The sequence below is a fragment of the Plodia interpunctella genome, chromosome Z (genome assembly GCF_027563975.2).
Source record: "Plodia interpunctella isolate USDA-ARS_2022_Savannah chromosome Z, ilPloInte3.2, whole genome shotgun sequence".
NCBI classification, from domain to species: Eukaryota; Metazoa; Arthropoda; class Insecta; order Lepidoptera; family Pyralidae; genus Plodia; species Plodia interpunctella.
This window is the reverse complement of record NC_071324.2, coordinates 10741700-10764426: the sequence shown is the minus strand read 5'-3', so window position 1 is coordinate 10764426 and position 22727 is coordinate 10741700. Positions and strand designations below refer to the sequence as shown.

At 33.8% G+C, this 22727-nt stretch overlaps 2 protein-coding genes across 5 annotated transcripts in view; both read right to left on the bottom strand.

The window, feature by feature from the left end:
• Nucleotides 1-5684, bottom strand: part of SCaMC (Short Calcium-binding Mitochondrial Carrier) — a 31972-nt gene extending 26288 nt beyond the window's left edge. The window contains exons 1-3 of one of the 2 annotated variants that reach the window (XM_053767933.1): nucleotides 5302-5684; nucleotides 978-1104; nucleotides 383-470 (exon numbers count right to left, since the gene is read on the bottom strand). In XM_053767933.1, coding sequence (XP_053623908.1) covers nucleotides 383-470; nucleotides 978-1104; nucleotides 5302-5475 — 389 coding nt within the window. In that variant the 5' untranslated portion in view covers nucleotides 5476-5684. The remainder of the gene's footprint in view (nucleotides 1-382; nucleotides 471-977; nucleotides 1105-5301) is intronic. The other variant, XM_053767934.2, reaches the window with a different exon arrangement.
• Nucleotides 5685-11391: 5707 nt separating this feature from the next.
• Nucleotides 11392-22266, bottom strand: LOC128683265 (nuclear receptor subfamily 2 group E member 1-like). Of its 3 annotated transcripts, none has more exons than XM_053768699.2 (5): nucleotides 21963-22266; nucleotides 18271-18332; nucleotides 13761-13997; nucleotides 12751-13430; nucleotides 11392-12500 (listed from the first exon to the last, which is right to left on the bottom strand). In XM_053768699.2, the coding sequence occupies exons 2-5, from the start codon at nucleotides 18299-18301 to the stop codon at nucleotides 12315-12317; spliced, it is 1134 nt and encodes a 377-aa protein (XP_053624674.1). In that variant the 5' UTR covers nucleotides 18302-18332; nucleotides 21963-22266; the 3' UTR covers nucleotides 11392-12314. The 3 variants fall into 3 exon arrangements, with proteins under 3 accessions (XP_053624674.1, XP_053624675.1, XP_053624673.1); XM_053768700.2 differs by lacking the exon at nucleotides 21963-22266 and adding an exon at nucleotides 19737-20650; XM_053768698.2 differs by lacking the exon at nucleotides 21963-22266 and having other exon boundaries at nucleotides 18271-20650.
• Nucleotides 22267-22727: the final 461 nt, after the last annotated feature.

The following is a 22727-nucleotide window of genomic DNA, read 5'->3' as shown; positions in this document are numbered from 1 at the left end:
AACAACATTTTAATTATGATTCTTTAAGGTTTCATAATTAAGTTTAAAGTTAAATTAACATTATTCACGTTGAACATAAATTGATTTAATATAAGTCTGTAAAATATAATTTATATTTCTGAAGCAGACAGTTTTTTAATAGTGTATATACTATATTTTAAAAGTGGATTTATCGACTTAAGTTTTTAACATGAATCATAATAAATAAATAATATTGACATAGACAATAAAAATGCGATTAAACTAATATAAATTAAAAAACGTTAAAACACTATCGCTTAGCATTTTAAAAAACGCAAAAAAAAAACAATCGCTTTCACTAATATGCTACCGATCTCCATTATAGTGCGCTATTATTGTCCGACAGGAATACTACACGTACCTTTTCAATAAATTGGTAGCCTCATTCCTCCCAATAGCTATGCCGAGGTCGGCAAAAGCTGATATTAGTTCTTCCAAGTCCACTTTTCCTGAAAATGAAACGGGAACAAACCATTTACTTACAAGGTCCTAACATACATTTACGGTAATAAAGAGGATGAGTTTGTAATTTTCTGTGAGCAAAGGTCAGACCTTTGATCCCATAGGAACATGGTGTTGTGAACAATAAATGTGGTGTAAACAATATTATGTTATTTTATCAGTAAAAATAAGCTGCAGGCGAAAACTTGTAATAAAAAATATGTGATATTTCCTTTTTCCCCTATTTTCTAACTTTAATTCAATTTTAAAAGTGAAGCTTAAAAGCGGTAAACTTTAATTAAGTAAAGCGCCTGATAAAGATTTCACTATTTTTAAGTTGGTATTTCTTTAAAAAAATACAAACAAAATCATTAAAGTAGCTCGCTTTGGTTGCTTATTTTACATGTTACTATTATATATTTTGCATATTACATGATTTATTAATGGACAATCGAAGAAATAATACAAATTATTTATGGGAATAAATAAAAGTTTGAATAAAGAACACGACGCACCATCCTTGTTCTTGTCGAGGTGCGAGAACTGCAGGCGCAGGTTCTTCTCGTGTTCGCGCACGTAGTGGATGAACTCGGACAGCGTGATGTCCCCAGCGTCCTTGCCCCCAGACTTCGCCAGGAACTTCTGCAATCACATTCATAATATTATATCATTAATGAAAAACACCGGTCACTGGCTTGATATTATCGATGGCAAGGTACAATAATCACATGTGAGACCCGTATTTTACAATACTAATATGTCTTTACACGTTAGTTTTAGTCAATGAGAAATTCAGTATAGTCCCGATTTAAATGGTAGAGAAAAATCAGGTCCTTTCCTAAAATGTCCTCGGGTTTCAAAATGTCTCTTCACCTAAATGTCCCTTTCCCGAAATGTCCCTTCCCTAAAAGGTATTAAATAGATCAATACGTCGAAGAAAGGCTAAAACTGGAAACTACGAAATCCTCCGTGCATATAATATAGTATATAAATCAAATTTTTTACATTTCTAATAATACATATAACTGCATATAAACCTACATAAATTCATTGCAAATTCGCCGCTATCACCGCAGACTAACTGCGTCAGCGGATGATGTCCCGCAAATATTCCGTTTGTGGCCACTCGCCTATCCGTTCGTTCTACTTTTGCAGCTACTTTCACTGGGGAAATCAAAGTTGTTTTGCGCTGATAGTCACAATATTGTCTTCGTTTAGATAAACGAGTTGAAAACTTGAAAGAATGGTCTATGATATTGTGTCTCTTGAAATATTTTCGCAAGAAGTGTAAAACCTTAATACCTAAGTTATCTTTTGAATTTTCATCATCATAATTTGCACCAATCCTGGTACTGTGGTCAATTAACAATAAGTTGTAAATAAGAATGAAATCAGCTGTTCCAGGGTTGGCACTGCACTAATTTACCATAATCTAAAATCTTAATTAACTCCCTATTGTGACGTTTCTTCCACAGGGAAATATTTTACTGAGAATGTGAATACGATATTCTTGATATTTCGAACAACTATAGTCATATGGCCGAAGACATTGGTATTCTGTGACGTCACAATTTTGTCAAAAGCATTTCTCATATACTTTAGTCAGAACAAAAATAAAATAGTATAATGCATAATTATAATACCTAGTATAATTTGACAAACATCCTCATACATTTACACACTACAAACATCTGAACTTATGCATTTATAGGTAGTATACACACTTCTCTGGCGAAAAATTCAAGGACCCGCCGAGAACTTTCAGGTCCGTTCGACCAGAAATTTTTCTATAACAAATACAATCTAAAAAAGTGAAACATAACAGATCCACTACATGATCTAGTATATGAGGTACCTTTAATAATTATAAATGGTTAAAAAGTAAAACAACGACGTTTTTATTATTAGGTAGGATGTATGTTCCTACGTTCCCACTGTACTAAGTACATGTAGGTATTATATGAACAATATTTTCTTACGGCTAAAACTAACAAATTGAATGCAAATCCATCTTCTGTCTGACAATATCTTTACATAACATTTGTATACTTTACAAAAGATAAACTCTTCAGTGTTATCTCTTTTCAACAAAATACCAAATCTCTTCAAGATATGAAAATTATAATATCCGTTTGGATATATAGAGATTTGTTTTACAGGATAATTTGGGCAAAAGGTATGTTAATTTATTATAAGGTATTAAATGTTAAAACTCACAGTAATGATTTCAATGGACTGTATATTAAAACATTAAAATTCATTTACCTAGTTAATCAATTAATTAATGTATTGAAAGCTACTTTTATAATGCATGAAAACATCAATCTATCATTAATCACAGAGTACTAAAATATTGTGACATTCTGCATTCACTGTTATAATAAAACAGCAGCTTTAAATTATCTTCGATTGATGTATTTTCTTAGAATTAGGGATAAAATTGTTTTCTGAAGTAAGTATAGGAAGTAAATAAGGAAAGTCCTTTATTTTTTCCAACAAGTTCAATCAGATACTTCTTCAAAATCTCACAAATTAAATCATTTATTCAGAAATTACACCTTTACAGGCACTTTTTCTCGTCAATTTTTATATTTATAGTTATTGACTACACTAACAACCATTCAAGGTAAAGTGGGTGTATTCTGACATATCACGATTTCAAAGTCAAAAACCATTCTTAATACTCTTTAACCCTTCATCCTGGAGATAATAAAAACAATTGAACAACATTAATATCGCAACGCAAACCGATCGCCGCGCAGGTGTCGCGCTCCGAACTGAAAGGTTAATTAAAAAAATCACATAATTAATTTTATAAATTAAGGAGAGATTACAATGGTGTTTGGTAATTTCCTATATGAATGTTATTTTTTACTTAGTTAATTTGCATAGAAATGTGGATATTGCAACAGATAATAGACTGCACATACTAATAACCTGCTTGAAGAATAACTGAGCCATAAATGAGAGCAATTATAATTTGTATGCATTTTTAAAATTGGTTTTGAAAATATATTATGTACTGTACATATACATAACAGTTACTGAAATTTTATGTTTTTTTTTTAAGAATTCATTTGACGACCTCGGTGGCGCAGTGGTAAAGTTCTTGCCACTGAACCGAGAGGTCCCGGGTTCGATCCCCGGTCGGGTCATGATGGAAAATTATCTTTTTCTGATTGACCCAGGTCTTGGATGTTATCTATATATGTATATGTTATAAAATATAGTATTGTTGAGTTAGTATCCCATAACACAAGTCTCGAACTTACTTTGGGACTAGCTCAATCTGTGCGATTTGTCCTAATACATTTATTATTATTTATTATTGAGTTATCTCAATCAGACCGAAAAACAAATTGGTGTTATGATACATACAAATATACAACATGCAAAAATAAATTTGTCACTAACACATGAAGTTTCACAGTAGGAACATTATATTAACAATGTAAAATTGTTTCATTTTTAGATCTGATGATGATCACTATCATCATGACATACCTACCTAGTCTCTCATCGCATATTCATTGAAATGAATCACAATTTGCATTTGTAAATACACATCCATATATGCAGGATATCATATCACATATGTAAATCTAGTTTTGTAGCTTTTCTTGTTTGATTGTTAAATTCTTAAACAAAATACATGCACATTTGGAGACTTATTGAGATAGTTCACCAATAAAATGAATGAAGAATTTTGAATTTGAGCCCTATCCAAGTAGATGCACTATTAAGAAGGTTTACACATTTTGTTTAGAAGTAATTGGGTACTAAATCTTAATGGCCAACCCAGGAGATATTTTTTTCTTCTAAATTTTTGACAAGGCTTCAGTGCACTTTTTGTGACTATGGGGATAATATATATAATCTTTAATATAAACTTATCTAGCTTTCATAATGACCTAATAATTCCTAAATTCATAATAACCCAGGAGATAATATAGACAACAGGATTGCAGTCGACCGGGCCTTTTCTTGACCATGAATATATGGATTATTTACACCACGCTTAGAGAAGCCTTACTAGATTTCTATAGATAGGTTCATGCAAAATAAATCTAACACTAATAAAATAAACATTGAATAGTATAATTGTCTTTGTCCCAAAGGGTAGATAACAGATGTTTCAATTCCAGCATAGCTTGACCCACTTGTTTGTATTATATAATACTTCTTAATATTTATTTAAGAGTTGTTATTTTAAATAATAAAATAACAAATGTTTCACAATCTTAGGCCCCACTAAGATTTCCTAGTGCACACTTGCACTAGGAAATCTTAGTGTAAAACACATTAAAAGAGACAAAGTGGATTATGCTGCTTACCAGTAGAAAAATAAAACATTACTATACACAGGCTCTATGACATTTAGACATCCATCATAGACAGATATTTGTGAAAGGTATCACATAACTATGTGGCCGATTCCACTTAAAATGGAATTTTGTAAGGGACAAGAAGATGATGTCACTGTCAGGAACAATACTACTTTGATGCCAATAACTTATACTATATATAGATAATGTTAGTCTGTCTGTATGGCTCATAAACAGATTTTAGTAAGCTCTATAGCTGTCATATTTATACCTTATGTCAGTTTAGTTATTTTGTATGGAAAATATATATCATGTGAAAAACAATATTTTCATGACATTGGTCTCATGGTATTGGTTTCCTTAAGAAAATAAAGAAAAGTAGGGTATTGCAGGTTACTAACGTGCTTTTTAGCATTGCTACTTTAATTTTTTATAGGTATTCCGTGTTAGTAATCCTGCTTGGATGATACCGTTATTCGAGTCTTAGGTAATTAATAAAAGAAATTAATCTAACCTCTGCATAGCTACGATTGATGTGTGGAGCCAGCTCCTTGAGGGCCACGGATAGATCGTGGATGTCGATCTTGCCATTTCCATCAGTGTCTAATTTAGAAAAAAGAGTTTCTAGCCTTTCTTCGTCTTCTTTTGGCAATTCTTCTAGCTCCAAAGGCGGGTGACACTGCACCATGATGTCTTTTATAAGAATAAGTACACGCACTACTTATTAAATAACAAGATAATCTATTCTCATATAACTGCGTATATTTATACATAACTTAAGCCTGACAAATTAACGATAACATTTTGGTAAAATTACACTAATTTTTCAACCAATTCGAAAAAAATTGACAACTAACTACTTTGCGCAATACGCACACTTGGAAAGAAAGAAATTGTCAATTACACTACACACACAAGCAAGTGAACGGTCGCAATCGAAAAGCGCGGTAAGTGAAGGTGAATCGTTAATAATTTGTTATTTTGAGTAATCAATAGATGGCGTTAATATCTAAAAACTCTTCACATATTTTAAACAGATGGCGCCATGGGTATTGTTTTGTAACAAAACAAAACATTCCACACCATAGACATAAGTACAATGTAGGTACTGTACTCCGTACTGACAAAATGTCAATTTCACCGAACTTGGCAGATTCGGCATACTTTGCTGGTTTTTCATTATGTTAAATAAAAACACTCATACCATAATGTCGGCTCAACATTGTCGTCGTAGAATTTGCCAAAAATTGGCGGATTCGATGTACATTGCTAGTTTTACAATACTGGTTTCTCATTGCGGTAAATAAAAGCACTCATACTAACGGCGAGACGGCGTTTGAGTTCGACGATTGTGTGGAACCGGGATAGCGTACCTACCAATCAGGTTTCTTAGTTCCTCCACTGAAGGGTGTCCGGCTTCGCAAGGGGAAACGAAGAAACCTAGTTAATAAGATATTTTAGGACTATTTGCTTATTCCTCTCGTAGATCCCCGGAAGGGGGCTTTGATTCTTCAAGGTCTTGATCTTGATAGATGGGCTAAGATCATTTAATGGTTACTGACAGAAAATGAAAGATACCATGAAAATGTAAGATATATCAAGCATTGTTCTTGTCGGTGGAGCAGCTTCTATTTACATATGGTTTATGTAAATTGAGGTACCAAATAACCTCTTTTTTTGCTGTAGCTATACGAGGTAGGTATAACTACATGGACAGGACAATGCTCTACTTATATATTTTTTTGAATCCTATAAGTTATACTCAGCGTATAACAAATACTTTTTTGGCCATTCTGTGTAAGTACCTTTATTGCTAGTTCGCCACGAACGTAGACTTCGCGAATACAAAGTTTTTTTTTTAATTTTATTTTTTACATAAGATATAATGTCAAATATCTCAAAACACCACACAGTCTTTTGGCTTCATACGGCAGGGTAGGTACTACCTACACAAAATAAATTGGCATGCGTAAGTATTTTTTAATTCCACGATATTTCAGAATCTATTAATCCTATTTATGTGCTGTAAAGGACAAAATTTATCTTCATGAAATTATCTTGATGATGAAATAACTTTTAATCATAAGAATTAATATGCTTGTTTAGTAATAATTGTCAAAATGCAACTTTTAATTTACATTATCTTTTTACATATAAAATGCCTTATAGTTACTTAATTATAAAAGATAGTGTCGCGGACTTTTTATGGATCTACTAAAACCTATATTTTTGTAGTACATTATATGCATGTATAATCAACAGTCAGCCAGCGCACGCATTTTAGATTAACAACAACAACAAGTTAAGATTTTCGGATTACTTTACAAGTGTTCATTGATATTTCTGAAAACTAATTTATTTCAAAACAAATACATGCCTATAGCAATCTCGGATAATGTAGCTTTTTGTAATGGTGATGTTTGAAATCAATTTGGTAGCTTCGGAGATTACCCGCCTCAAACATACAAACTTCGCGAACACAATATTTTTTTTACAAAATTGTGAATATTTCAAAAACGGATTAGCCGATTTTGTTGCCCCACGGACTTAAAAATTCCATTGACAGATCCTACATACCTTTTAAATTTCATCAAAATTGGACCAACGGTTCGAAAGTTATCGCGTTACATACCTACATACAAAAAATGTATTTTTACCCCAAGTAGAATGTGAGTGCAACTAATAGTACGTAGGACTAGAAGAACTGACCTGATTAGGCTTATCGACTTACCCTATACTACACGTCTCCTTGATCTGGATCAATTAAGAAATATGATTTTTACAAAAATGTCACTTTTGACACATACTTATGTTGTCAGTTTTATTGCATTCAATGTGTGACAAAAAATTGTCCGTACAGTAGTAAACCGTTGAGCAGGAAGTTCCTGGGTGCACCATCAGGTCATGCTTAGTTTAATATTGCATTGTCATGCAAACTAAAAATGTGTACAAAATTTCAGCTCCATCGGTTGAAGGTATCTGCTTCAAAATTGAGTTGCAAGTTTCCACACGAATTGACATTTTTTTTACTTTGACACAGTATTGCTAGTTAAAAGGTTATAAAAATAGCAAAACTAAAACCAAAAATATTATGAAAAAATATATTATATTTTTAAAAATATATTTCCAATAAATGACGTCATTCTAATTTTCAACGTATTTCCGACGCCACACTTTTATCTGAGTATTAAACCAGAATATTGGGGTAAGCCAGACGGTGTACATAAACAATATGTGAATTACTTTCTCCTGAAAACAAAATAAATTAATTAAATTACGAAATTAACAGACCAAGTGCGAGGTTGAACTCGCGTGGTGAGTGTTCCGTACAAACCAAAGTTTATTCAATTATTACTAATAACGTCATTTAGATCACTAGATAGCAATAGATTAGTAGCAGTAGATTCACTAAAACCTCAGATTTAGTGAACTATATGCCGTAAAATCGTATTATATTAAGTTAACCATTGTATTTTCAATTCGTTATAATAGTATATCTACTTTCTTTTAGGTTTTCCTATAATCTACAAGCAATGAACTATATTTTGTGTTCTTTTTTTATCATTTTAAGTTCAGCGAGTTTGAGCTCTATCATTTGAGCTAGACTTTAGCTTTGCCCGCGTTTATATTTCGTGCGTCCGTTCATAACTTATCATTATCAATACCACAAATTTCTAAGCAACGTAAATATCGTGATAAAACCTAAGATAAGTTAGACCGCTATTCAACTGTAAATACGACATCCACTTCCATCCAGTAGTTTTTGTTTAGTAGTTTATGCGTGCTGCGCGAACGAATTTGCCAGATAGACAGACTCTCTCTCAGTTTTGCTCTCTATTAGTCCCATAAAGACCTCCATAATTATTGTTGTTTAATATCACCTTAAAACATTATTATATGTTTTCTTCATATATGACAAAATATAACCTTTTTATCCTCGTCGGATTACCACCATCTTGCAAAATTTCATCTGATTTGGTCCAGTAGATTTGGAGCAATGCTGGCTGTGACAGACGGTAAGATAGACGCACGGGTTATCCCATAAGGATACTATCTTTCAGTTTTTCCCGAAGGCGACTAGTTGTTATCTACCAGTCACCATGCAATCGAATACGACAGAGTTACTTACACCATATGATACATAAACTCTTGGCGGCGTACAGATCACCATCGCACTTTGGTTCGAATTGCGCTTGGGCACAATCGTCGTTTGTCTAGGGACGAGGCTCAGGAGCCGCGCGAAATTATTTACTTTTCCCAACATAGTGCGGATTCAGCGATACACTACCAAAATAAGTGTACAATCAATTCACGTTGCTTGATTTCAAAAAAAATACCCAATTTCACGCGAGTGAATGAATTGTCGCCTTTGATTTCACTGTTTATACAAATGACAGTAACTTTTTTTTAAATCATATTCTCCAGGGCCGAATGTTTCCATAGATATTTTTTACGGCCATTACTTATTTCGTACAACATAAATCCTGCTACTAATAATCCTAGTAATATAATATTATAAATGCGAAAGTTTGTGAGGATGTATGTGTGTATGTCACCGATATATATAAAGTGTATGTATATTTTTTACTCTTTCACGCAAAATCTACTTGACGGTTTGTTATAAAATTTTATACACGGGTAGAAAACCTGGAATAACACATAAGGTACTTCTTATCCTGAAATTCCCACGGGAGCGAAGCCCCGCGGCGCAGCTAGTATTACCATATATCGGCGGAGCCGTGTTGATCTGCCCCAATCCTTTAGTCTATTTTCATAACTGTTTTTCATTATTGATCTGAAGAAATTTCCTTCACTGTTTTATAATTATCAAAAACTGAGATTATAGTGTAGCCGCATTTCGGGATTTTTACCATTTAATCGTACCTCGTAGTGGTTACCTCCCTCACTCTTGGCAATACGAGTAAATTGATTAACTATAGTCTATACCTAAAATTGTTGTATGGCCTACAGTAGGTAGGTACCTATAAAAATAATAGTAAGCGCATCATTTGATGACAGCATAGATCAATACGGCTCCATGTTGGGATGACAAATAAGTCACATCAAGTAATTTAATCACGTGTCTCGCCCCACGATGTGACACAAACATAAAGGAACTTCCCTTTTATAGGACATCATCATATTCACTCAATAATCGAGCCATATTTTGCTAAGTAGGCCTTTTATTCTGTAATAATTCCTTCTACCCTCTCTTTCAATTCAAATGTTTGAAAAAAAAATATGGCAAGCATGAGCCGGATTTGAGCATAAGGTTCTGTACATGTACATGCGTCGTGTATTTATTACTTACATATATACTAAGTTGACTGTATCTCAGGTAGTCTAAGTAGACTATCTTTAGGTTATTTTATTTATTTTGTCCAGGTTCAGTGCATTCATCATATTCATACATAGGTCCTCAGAGATACAATCAACTTAACAGTGGACATAAGTTGATTGTATCTCAAACAGAGTACCTATGTAAGAATATGATGAATGCACTGAACCTGGACAAAATAAATAAAATAACCTATATAATATATAATTAAATTAATACTAATGTAATGTACTTATGTTATGTTATTTCTATATCCGTATGTGCAGAATCACTAACTAGGAGAGCTGACACCAAAGTTACAACTTTCATTTGAAAATAAATGTAAAATTTGGTTCCGGATTCTGGTACGGATCCCTAACTGGCGACAATACATATCCAAAACATTCTGCGTGCGATAGAGAAGGGTGACGAGTATCTGTCAAAAAATCGAGGTAACTGACATCGGGTTTCAACCTATAATATGGGGATGGCTGGGCTATTATGTCAGAATGACAATAGACAAATTGACGAGACCGAAAGACTATAAACTGCAGAAGTTAATACGCCAGCCGAACCACGATCAAACCTCTACTCGATCAAACTTCATTTCAATGTCAAATCCTATCGTATTCATTATAGGGTTTATTTTTCCTTAGCAATGATCCACTCACATTGATATTCGATTTTGAACTGTTTTCGAAAGAAATAAAGTTAAATTTTCCGTGTCGATGTCGATGAATTCAATTGGTTTTATAGCAAAAAAAAAAGTCTTAAAAGGGAGTGAACAAAAGCTCGTAAAAGTTGGAGATTAGTTGGGGATTTGGACAAATATAGAGCTCATGCGCACACATGTCGATGGACAGACCTAGTGGCGGGCATCTGATCTGTTTTGTGTGTATGTCATAAACATATATTATATTAAAAAAAAAACTCTTCTTTCTTTTCTAACTCTGTTTGCCTGTGATAGGAGGTTGCAGCTGGAGTTGTAATGTTATGCTAATGATTTCTTTTTTATTAAAGTTTAAATTTAATAAATACACTATCTATATAATCGAACCTATTTAATTTACATATACTAAAATTCTCCTTTATCAGTATTATAAGCCAAAATTTTATGAGTATAGATCAAGTTAATTTTGCACTCTTTTCTCTTTTTATGCATTAAACACGGCGTCACAACTCTGTGTGCAGCCAAGAATACGCAAATATTAGATAGAAGTTTTACGATACACTGGAGGACCTATATGACTAATGACATAAAACTAGGATTTGAAATGAAAAAGTATGTTATTTCATATGCTGATTGATTTATTTACAGTCTTTATGTACTTACATAATTATATATGTAATAAGTATAAATTGGAAGATTCCAGGTTACAAACATGGTGTAATCCGTACCAAGTTTCTTATATACATTTCAATTTACCTTAAATAGTCCGTGAATTAAGAGTAACTCTAATCAATATTAATTTAATATAATTTTCACAAAAAATACAACTATTAACAAATACAGTTATTTAGCACCTTATGTCTATTTATCATTAAGTTTTTACGTAATAATAGTGAAACTATATTTGTATAATTAATGGAATGATAAATAAATGGTATGGGTTATGGAAAATTGGTACCTATTATTATAATGTTGTCTAAACCAGAGTTGACTAGAAACTTAAATATACCTAAAAACAAAAAATATACTTTACAAAGTCGTTCATATCATACACCTATTACTCTCATTACTCATACCCTACGCTCATGCCCCTACATGAAACTCACTTGAAAAAAGTTTAACATAAATTATACAATTTTTACATAGTGAATCGTATATTTTGCAAATTGCGTTGTATCATTATGTATTTAACAAATTATAAGGCAAGAATATCACTTTTTGTGGCCATTAGTATGAATGAGATAATTGTAATGCTATGCACTCGACCGGGTAGCGAGTTGACACACGATTTCGAAGCAAACGTAAAGAGGAGACAAATGTTGTATATACTCGTAATAGGCTGAGGCAGACGGAGCAGCGAGGAGGTACGGCAATTATATAAAATAATAGATAAGCCCTGTTTTTTTTACATTCGTACTGTGCGCATTTCATTGTAGCAGTGCATATAATTATACACAGGGTTCTTCTTTATATTTCGTCCGTGGTACCATAAATATTGGTAGTGATGAAGTTTTTAAACGCACGTCATTTATATTAATATCTAGGAGACCGTGTCTTTCCCTGTTCGGTACATGTCTCCAATGATCCTCTCAATGGGTATGTCTCCAATGGTAGCTCTGAAGAACAGCTCCACAATGGTAACAGAGGAAACTCTTCGGATGCTGGGCAACAGTTGCAGAAGCTGGCCGCAGCGGGACGCTTCTAAGGGGTATGCTCTGGCTGTGTACTGAAAAAAAAAAATGAGTGAAATTTGTTTACAAAAAATGTTAAGATATTCTGCAAAATCATAAAAAGTTGTGAAATAAGATTATATGCGAAAAATAACTCTTAGATAATAAAATTAAAAAATAAAAATCCTAGGAAAAATACTTCTATGAATCGATATCGATATTAAATTGTTGAACATTGGTTGAATGCGAGTCAATTCATTATTCAAAACTACTTACGTGAAAATCAATAATAATAGTGGCATTTACCTCATTAAGAACCATATGGGAGTGATCCTGCAGCGCCGCCACGGCCGGCAGATCCTGGATCCTCCTGAATTCCTGTCCAGGGCTGCCTCCCCCACTCTTCTCCCCGAAACTAGTTCGGAATAGGACTATTGCTCGGAGGCACGCGTACTCGTTGCTGTCAGGGCGTGCCCTTGCTACTTCAGACAACACCATCTCGTATTCCTCCACTTCTTTCATATCAACTCTAGGATTTTTCCCATCGACTAGTATTTTCAAATTCAAAGGGTAAAGGAACTGTGCACACCCGATCACAAATAAGTCTCTCCAAGATTCTTCTAATAAAAGTAGTCTATCAGGTAGCGATAATGTGGAGAAAGCTGGGACATTCTTGGTCCACTTAACGTTCATAAATAAGAGTCTCGCAGCGGCTTCGCACATCGCTTCAGGTTCTGTATGGGTCAACAACGTGGTTGTGATCGGAGGGGGCGAAGGGATCTTTATTGGACATGGCATTAAAGGTGGGGTCGATAGACTAATTCTAGTAAATGGGTAAGGACTGTGAAACATCATTGGTGGTGGAGGCATTATAGTGTGCTTCGGCAAGGCCAGGTCTAAAGCTGGAGGCGTCGCTGGATCTTTGAGAAACAATGCCATTTGACGTCTTATCGTTGAGTTTCTTGGGCCTCTTTCATGTTGCACCGCTGTGAAAGTAATAAATCTTAAAACTTACAAGATATAGCTTCACGAGACGACTCATGCAGTATTCATTTGGCCGAGGTCATAATAACGGACTGCTACACTGGAGGTCCCGGGTTCGAGCCCCGGTCAGGTCAATTGATTGACAGATTGAACTGAGTCTTGGATGTTCATATATATACATATATATATATAAACATCCAAGACCCAGGTTAAAGAATATAGTATCGTTGTGTTAGTATCCCATAACACAAGTTTCGAACTTACTTTGCTAATTCAATCTGTTTTATTTGTTCTTATATGTATATATATCATTATGATATCAAAGTCCTCACCATCCTTGTTCATGCCAGCGTCGATACACTTGGCGAGTCTGCAGGCGCGGCATTGGTTCCGATGTGCCTTGTCCACGAGGCAGACGCCCGGCGCGCGCGCCTTGCATGTGTACCGTCGGTCGCGTCTGACTGACCGCTTGAAGAATCCTGCGCAGCCGTCGCACGCGAACACACCATAGTGCTTGCCGGAGGAGTGGTCGCGGCAAACAGCGCAGGGCACGTCGTAAAGGATGCGGCCTGAATCATATGTGTTCATTAAAATTTATTTGCTGGGTCCCGGAATTCGCTCCTGTGGAGATTTTGTGATGGAAATTGCCCTATGTACAATAGTGCTTTATATTCTACTCGTGTACCAACATCCGTTTACACTAACCCACATCGCCCACAATACTTACAATCCTTATATATATATATATATATTACTGCACGAAACTACTACTGCAAAATGCTGCAAAAATTACTGCACGGAATCTCATACTCATACCAAAATAGACAAGTGTGATTCCTAAGTAATCTTTAGGAATATAATTAATTATGTTTTTACCCAAGCAAAGCAGGATCGCTAGTATTAGTATAATTTATTAGTTTATTATACAGAATGATGTTTAGTCGTTACACCTGATACCGAAATCGTAGATTTTTCTATTTAACAGTACATTCCATGATATATAATATCATGCGCCTATATATCGGAAAATGATAAAATCGTAGAGGATTCTAGTTACTACGATTGTAGACCTTACCTCTACGATCGCCTACGACCTGGCTACGAGACTATATGTTCGTAGAGCCATGCTACGCTACTTTTGACCTTGACTCAAGAGTTTTAAATTCATTCATAAAAGTACCCTTACGAGTTTTGTTTGTTTGCGACTCATTACTTATTATTTATTCTAAAAAATTAAAAATCACAACTTATTTTTGTTTATAAGTATATGCATTTTTTATTCATCACTCAATTCCCTGACTAACGACTGAAGGTAATAGCTAGGTATGTATTGACAAGTCGATGTCAACTCGCGAATGCAGCTGCCCTCAAAAAGGGCTCATCAAAAATCAATTCACACGGCAAAGTGAATACGGATGAATGACTTCACTTTTAATTCACATACAACGCAGAGAACCTGTCATTATCTATGGTCGCTTTATTGAGACGTAAAATTCCCGAGCCCCACTTCTTAGCTTTTATCCCGTATTGTCTATGGGCAGTTTTGTGATTTTTTTCCACGTCTTACATCCGACACCGAGTTTCCTGCCACACAAGTGTATTCACGTGTACTTATTGCTTTATTTGAGATGGTATATCTCGCTGAATGAAGTTGCCTTTGTGCCTTCTCGACTGATGTTTTGGGAGGTGTATTAATAAAAGTTTATTATCTTGTAAGTCGCACTGATGTACGTTCCGGCCGTGGGATCGTATGTAGTACTTGAACGTCTTAAACTAAAACAGCATACTTTTTTACATGTTGATAAATAGACGAGGACTTTCAGATTGACAAAAATGAAGATTGTATAATATAGGACAGTGTTTTATGTTAATATGTTGTTTTTAAAAATTTTGTTACGCAAAACCTTATATTTTGGGGTAAAACTTTATCTGTAGCATGTATAGTCTGTATGTATTGAGATACATGAGATGGGCCCTCAGACCACACTATGACCTTTCGTAAAACATCGTAACTCGCTTATTTGGCTTTCACAAAATCTAATTCCAACTTTCACAACTTTCTTTTGGAATGTTCACTAAATCCCAATAATAATAATTTCATAAATCGCATCGCGTCGTTTCATAAGTCGATATCGCGACTGTCTGTATGAACGCGATAAACAAAAGATCTACCGGACGAATTGTTGCACGGTTATCACTAATACATAACGTGACTCCTGAAGAAGGCTTCGATGTATAATTTATTGTGGTTTTAGCCGAGCGAAGCCATTGTTACTTTTTCGTTGTTCATTTGTTACTTCTTCACTATTTATCTACTCAACCAAGACTTTCGCATTGGTAGATTTTCGCATAGAACTTCAAATCACAACTGATTTGTTCAAGTTCTAAGGACACCTTTCATTCCGTAAAAAAGGACGTGGAAAACAAGAAGCTAAACAAGAACTACTTAGTGGTAAATAATCTACCTGTTATTTAGTATTAACAAACTTTTATTTCATTTTAATTTTCACAAATTGATTTATGGATAAAATCAATCCAAAAATCAATTTGTGAACACTTAGTAAAATGATCACTATTTTCGCTGTTATAGAAAAGCAAACATTATAGGTAATTGTTAACCTTTAAAAATTGATTCTAAGGTTGCTCACTTAACGTCATGCCACCCCAGTGGGCGGAGCCCCGTGGCCCGGCCCATGTCGTTACGCTCCGACTCATTGTTGAACCAGGATTTTTTGCCGATGTGGTGACAGTTGCCCTTGCTTCGATTTATGATTTTACATTATACTACTACTTCTATGTAATTTTGTATCTCTCCGAAATATTGTAGTTGAAAATAGATTGTTTACCGATGTGGTGACAGTTGCCCTAGTTTCCATTACTCATCTGTGTTTGTGTTAATGTGTTTGTTTTACTTTGATATGGCAGATAAAAATTGGCGGTTTAGAACTATGTTTTAACTTTTATTTTAACTATGACACCTATATACATATACAGCAGGACGTATATACTGTAATATCATAGATAAACAAAAAAGAAAATTGATCCAAAGTCAACAAAGTATTATATTATTATTTGCTTAAATAGTTGCTTATGTGTTGTAGATTAAATAAATAAATTCATTCAAATATTAGAAAGTCCCTTATAGTCTATCTAGTTGCCCTCTACGTTTGCTGTGCTCTTGCAGGGTGTGTAACCAACCTATAAAACTTGTGACTTGCAATAAAATCTGAATCTAAAACCTTTTACAGTTATTTTTATACAACATATACATACGTGTGACATTTACAAAGAGCATTATATTTTTATTAATGTAACCCTCAATTGCCATGTACCATGCAAAATCATAAATAATAAAAAATACAGTCAAAAGTTCATTTCTCATTAGTTACTCATCACACCCGTGCGTGCTGTCCGTCCGTCCGGTGCGATAGTATCGCGTTAACCGTGCGAATGCTCACCTGTGTCCTCCGACCCTCTCGCGTGACGGGTCACAACGACCATATTAATCGATCTACCGATGATATTTTAACTGCCAATTTCGACAATCATTCGTTTCCCACACCAATTCCCGTTTTTAACAATGAGATTAATGAGAGGGTTTTTGTTGATCAGTATTGATAAATTTTAGATAAAATAAAACCTCGTCTACAATTTAAATTCTTACAATGAAATGAATGGGTACATAATACTCATACTTACCTAGAGTTAAAGTGGTAATATTTATAAATATTCATATAAAGAAAATAAGCAAGTAACAACTTATATTAATAGGTATGGTACTTAGTTTATTTATTCAATTTTTTGGCCATACATACAATAATCAATTCCTTTTTCCATAAAAATTAACATTTCCCAAATTTTAAATGTACGAAATGAAATTAAAATTTACGAGGCAATTAATTTTCATATATCAAAAGTGCATGTTTGGCGTGACCTACTGTTGTTGTAAATGAGTGTATTTAGAAGCGCAGTGACAGATGCTCCGTGACCCGTGGGAACTCCGGGATGAGGGAAATGACGTCATCTCGTCTACCATCACCCCAATATACACTGTAACTAATTATTTACAATTGCAGTACTCCTATTGTTTAGTAATTGATAGCTCGAAAATATTAGCATGCCACTTGACGTTTATTAGGATCATTGTTTACTTTTGTTTTATAAATTCGGACGATCTGTCGAGTTCCAAAATAGACACAAACACAATATATATACCAATAATAACGAGTTTGCCTTTACATATTAAAAACTTTTGCTCGCCACTTCAGCAACATTGAAAGTGAGCTTTTTATCAGATAGAGACAAGGATATTTTATTTTTTTATTTTTATTTTTTTCGTTTATTTCCATAACATAGGCATTTTTGTCAGGTACTCATTTTTTCCTTTGTCATGCGGATCACACCGTGGTTAACAGTTGTTGCTCATACGAAAATTTTAACTACATATCGTACATAAAAGCAATATTTTACTTGTATTGCACCTACGATACAAGTAAATTATTATTAAAGTTAAATACTATGAACCAAAAATAAGGTGGCGTGTGGCCCCCCCCCGCCTTAGAATAGTACTCCAAATCCTCCCGTGGATGTCGTATGAGGCGACTAAGAGACACATACCTTAACTTCTGATAGGCCATCTCCAATGAGGATTGACGTCAGGCAGCCGGTTGGAAAAGCATAGCCAAATATTTATGGTTGACTTTTTAAGCAAATTGTGGACTTAGGAGGGACCACGCAAACTATGGACTTGGGACGGGCCATTCGGAGGAGCATTGAATGTAACCGGCAACATGTGAGGAGGCGAGATAATATGAACTAAAAATCCACATTTAGCTAACTTACTTGAAGATGCCGGCAATGACTGCATTTCCATGATTTCTCCAATATTTATTTTCTCATAATTCCTGTAACAATAAACATAACAAATCAAAAGGAAATTTGGCACCATAAAAGAATATTAAAAAGGACATTTCACACAGCGTACCGTGAGACCATCTCAAGTACAGCGTTGTCGCGGTTTTTTAAGAGCTCTTCAAATAAAAGAAACAAGTAAGAATAGAATCGATAAAGAACAATCGTAAAATGTAAGCAGCAAAATGCAGCTACGGCCGAAACTGACATCTTTTTCGCACAAAGCCATAAGCACTAGAGTTTTGCGCGTAATGCCTATTGTTCTGATACTTGTAAATTTAAAACTAAACGGCTATTACTTCAAGGGCCATTCATGACAAATGCTTAATTGATTTAAAATGTAGCGCAACAATATAGGTTGTTTTCGTGTGAATTGTGATTTTTATTATATTTGTTCGTAAGTATACTGTTAATTTACTTAGTGTAAACCATAGAAAGAGTAGCGAGTTGGTCTAGGAATTTTAATTATATTTTTTAAATTTATTTACAAACAGGTAAGTACACGAGGGAAATATAATAAATTAGTATTTTTAGATAAAATTAACGTACGATTAGAATAGGTACCGACAAAAACAGGGTGTGTCCACGGACGCGAGCTAAACACCCTCTTTCCCAGAACAACATTGAATACTTAACATTGTTTGCGTCAATACCAAAAAGACAACTCAAAAACGTACAGTAGCAGATTTCTCACCCCGCGTTTGTCTGTCGGTCACTTCTAAACGAAATTGCATATTTTTTACTATAGCAAAACAGGTAATTAGGATTTTAGGATGGGATAATCTCGGTAATGGTACAATGGAGCGGATAAAGAAGCTTGGGCCGAATGGACCCGGTACGCATCGGAGGGTTAACAACAAAAGATTCCAATAATGAAATCGGAAAGTCGGTAGCTTCTTGCAGTTTAGTTGGATGGCAAAAAGCAGTTTTTTTCATCGGAGCGTTTAGCAAATCCTACAGAGCGGTATTTCGAGTTTTGTATTGACTTTAGCAGCTGTTGTAACAATAAACAGCGTATTGTTGTCTTAGATTACATATCTATTTTATATAGATAGGATGTTAATGTAGGGACATTGACTTACAATATATTTTTTGTAGATTTACCAATTATTATTAATTATACAGAACCTGAAACAAAATAGGAAAAATGTCTTTGCAAATTGTCTACGATTGTTCTGAAAAAATTTCAATAACTGCTTTAATGAAATAACTGCGTTTGCTACTAAAAATACATTTTGCAAATACATTTACATAGCTTCAAGTTAACCTTTTACATGTTTTTAATTAAGATTAATAAAAAATGAGCAACTAATTAAATAAAATGCTGAAATAGTCAGACAAGAACACATATACGTGTTTTAAATCAAGTTTAAGCGCGAAATCCGAACAAAACTTACTTGTTGAACCATCAGAAATGAGTTTGACGATAATTCGAATTAAAAAGCCGATAACAATTTTAACGAAACGCATAACAAAATTACCTTCCACACAGGCGTGGCGAGAGGCCATTAATCCGACGTTATCGAGATGACAAGTAAGCAAATTAATTTAGTATAATAAACTGCCAACTCTATAAAACGTTAATTTAACGCTGCGAAATTAAAAATATTAAAAATTAAACAACTTGTTCGGCTTTTATTGAATACCTATGAATGAGTACAACTTCTAAAACTTTATTTTAACAAATAAGTAATAAAAAATATAAGAATCTACCCTGTTATTCTTCAAAAATATATAAAGTATTTTTTCTCGTTCTGTCAAATGTAAAATTTTGTTAAGTGCGAAAGTGACAAAAAATTTCTTTAGCTTAAAGTATGCTTTATTTTTTTAAGAGCGCTAATCTATTAACTTTTGAATTTATTGAATATGGACTAAATAGTTTCATAGTTTTCATACTAAAGAATGCGTTAAATCGCCAGTAAAATATTTTTGCAGGTTTATGAGCTATAAGGTTTATATATCTCTATCACTTTGTGATAGAATGTATACAATTATATAATAGCACCAAATAACAATCAAATAATAGCACCAAAGTTAAAAATGTATGTATATTTATGTATATAATAATATATATAATTTTATTTATTTTATTTTTGTTTCATACTTACATTTATCGCTATGATAGATACCTATCTTTCAATTTTTCCCGAAGGTTGACTGGCAGAGAATGTTTGTTTATGTATCTATTTATGTAAGTAAATGTATGTATATTTATAATTATGTTTATTGTATTTGCTGGTTGCTGCGCCCACCCCCTGCTAATTTGTTCCTCTTCTTTACCCAAAGGTTGGCTGGAAGAGATTGCTGAGCAATAAGTCCGCCTACCTAATGTGTACCTAATGTGTTATGGGCAATAAAGTTCATATATTATTATTATTTGTCCCATATTGGTAAATAAATGTTAAATAAATAAAGTTTCTACCCCACATGTAATGATAATTGCCAAAGGAGATGATCTCTTAAAATAATGCGATCTGACCCGCATGATCATGCATGCATGCGCATGCGCATGTGACGCGACCTACCACGGTTAAAACAATGTCGTCTTGGGCGATGATTTAGATCAAGCACTCGAAATTAATAATTACGTCAGACAGGCTCCAAGTTAACAAATATCAATACAAGATAAATGGATAAGTTAGTATTTGTGCGAGCATGTTTAGATTCATGACCTTATACCGGTATACGAATCAAAATTGTACCTCTATATGAGGAAATAAAGCTTTTTATATTGTTAAAATCTGTTTTCCACTCAAACCAAAGTGACCGGCGGACACAGTTCTTCTTTTCGTGTGTGTCACTGGTCGATTGCTGACACTGGAGTCTGGTTTTGTTCAATTCGCCTAAAGGCGTCTGACGTGACTTTTACAACTATACTACTACTTTACTATATTAACTAACTACATTTAGATGACTTTTATATACTATTAATATTATTCAGTATTTGTGATAGGAAGTGGTTACCGCTGCCTGTTGATGACTGCAATACATTGTTAAAACGCACGCGTTGCCGACTTCATGGCTCGTCTTTGCATTAAAAATTACTAATTTTCATAACTTACTTCTTAGTATGGGCCGTTGAGTCTTGTTCATACAATGCATGACATAACAATGATCCTTAATGAGTAAGTACATCATGATTGATGAAGAATTAGTATATAAACCGATAACTATGAGTCCAAATTCGCAAACACATAAAGATTGAAGTAAAAATCAGTCGCAAGGGCAGTAATTAAATAAAATATCGATAGATATTTTTATGTTTTTCGTAACTGACTGACAGACAACACACGGTCAGCCTAAATTGTCCATATATTTGTTTGTACCAATATCTTCCTAACGGATTTTTTTTTCAGGAAATCACATTCAGAATTATGATTTTATTTTCATATTTTTTAAAATGAGTTATAATACAAAAAAAAATATGAGCACATAGGTTTATTGGAAATTCCTACGGGAAAGGGAAAAACGACGCACGCGCATCCGAAATTACAAGCAAAAGCAAGTAAAATTATAAGTTTGTATATAAATTAGTAGGCTTAAATAATTTTACAAGACATACACATATGAAAAAAAAAATATTTCGCTTAGCCGTAGTAAAAAATAAATGTGAAAGTACTGACCTTAAAATAAAAATCTCAAAATAACTGCACTTCACACGCACTTGATCAATTTACATTTACAAAATTAGAATTAAAAATTGTCACCGGTCACAACATATGAGATACTGAAAATTGAAAATGGAAGGATGTTTACGTCAGAGGTTGATGATAAAGTGACGCACGCGCACCGTGCGCAGGGGTTGATTGTGAGAGGGGGGCGCCCATGCCCGCCCCTTCATCGCTGGAATGAATTGATAAGTCTATTGAAACCGTAATATGATGAGTGCTATATTTATTTTCATTAATTAGTCTATATTTTGGTATAGAAATGTTTACCTGTTATTTTATTTTTAATGTGTTTTTTATCCTTAAACCACGTACTTTGTACGGTACAAATTATGTACCCTACCTATACTATATCCTAATAATATTAAAGTTCCACTGTTAGTCTAATTACAGAGTATATTATGTTAGAGAGTTACAGAGTATGTTATGTTATGGGAATAAATAAATAGGTTTATCTTCTAATTTTGGCTAAAATCTAAGTCTACTTCGATCCTTTTTTCAAATATGATCCCTTTTGTTATATATCCCAGTGTTACGAAATCCGATCAAATTGTGTTTAACTAAAAAATAAATTGTAGAAATGTTTGTATTTTTCCAATTTTTCATACAATAAATAGTTATTCAAATAATTCAAAAGCGAATATATGTGCGACTGAACGTAGAAAATAAAATTTGGAAATTGAACCTTTCTACTTGTAAACATTTTTCACTTTCCTGTGA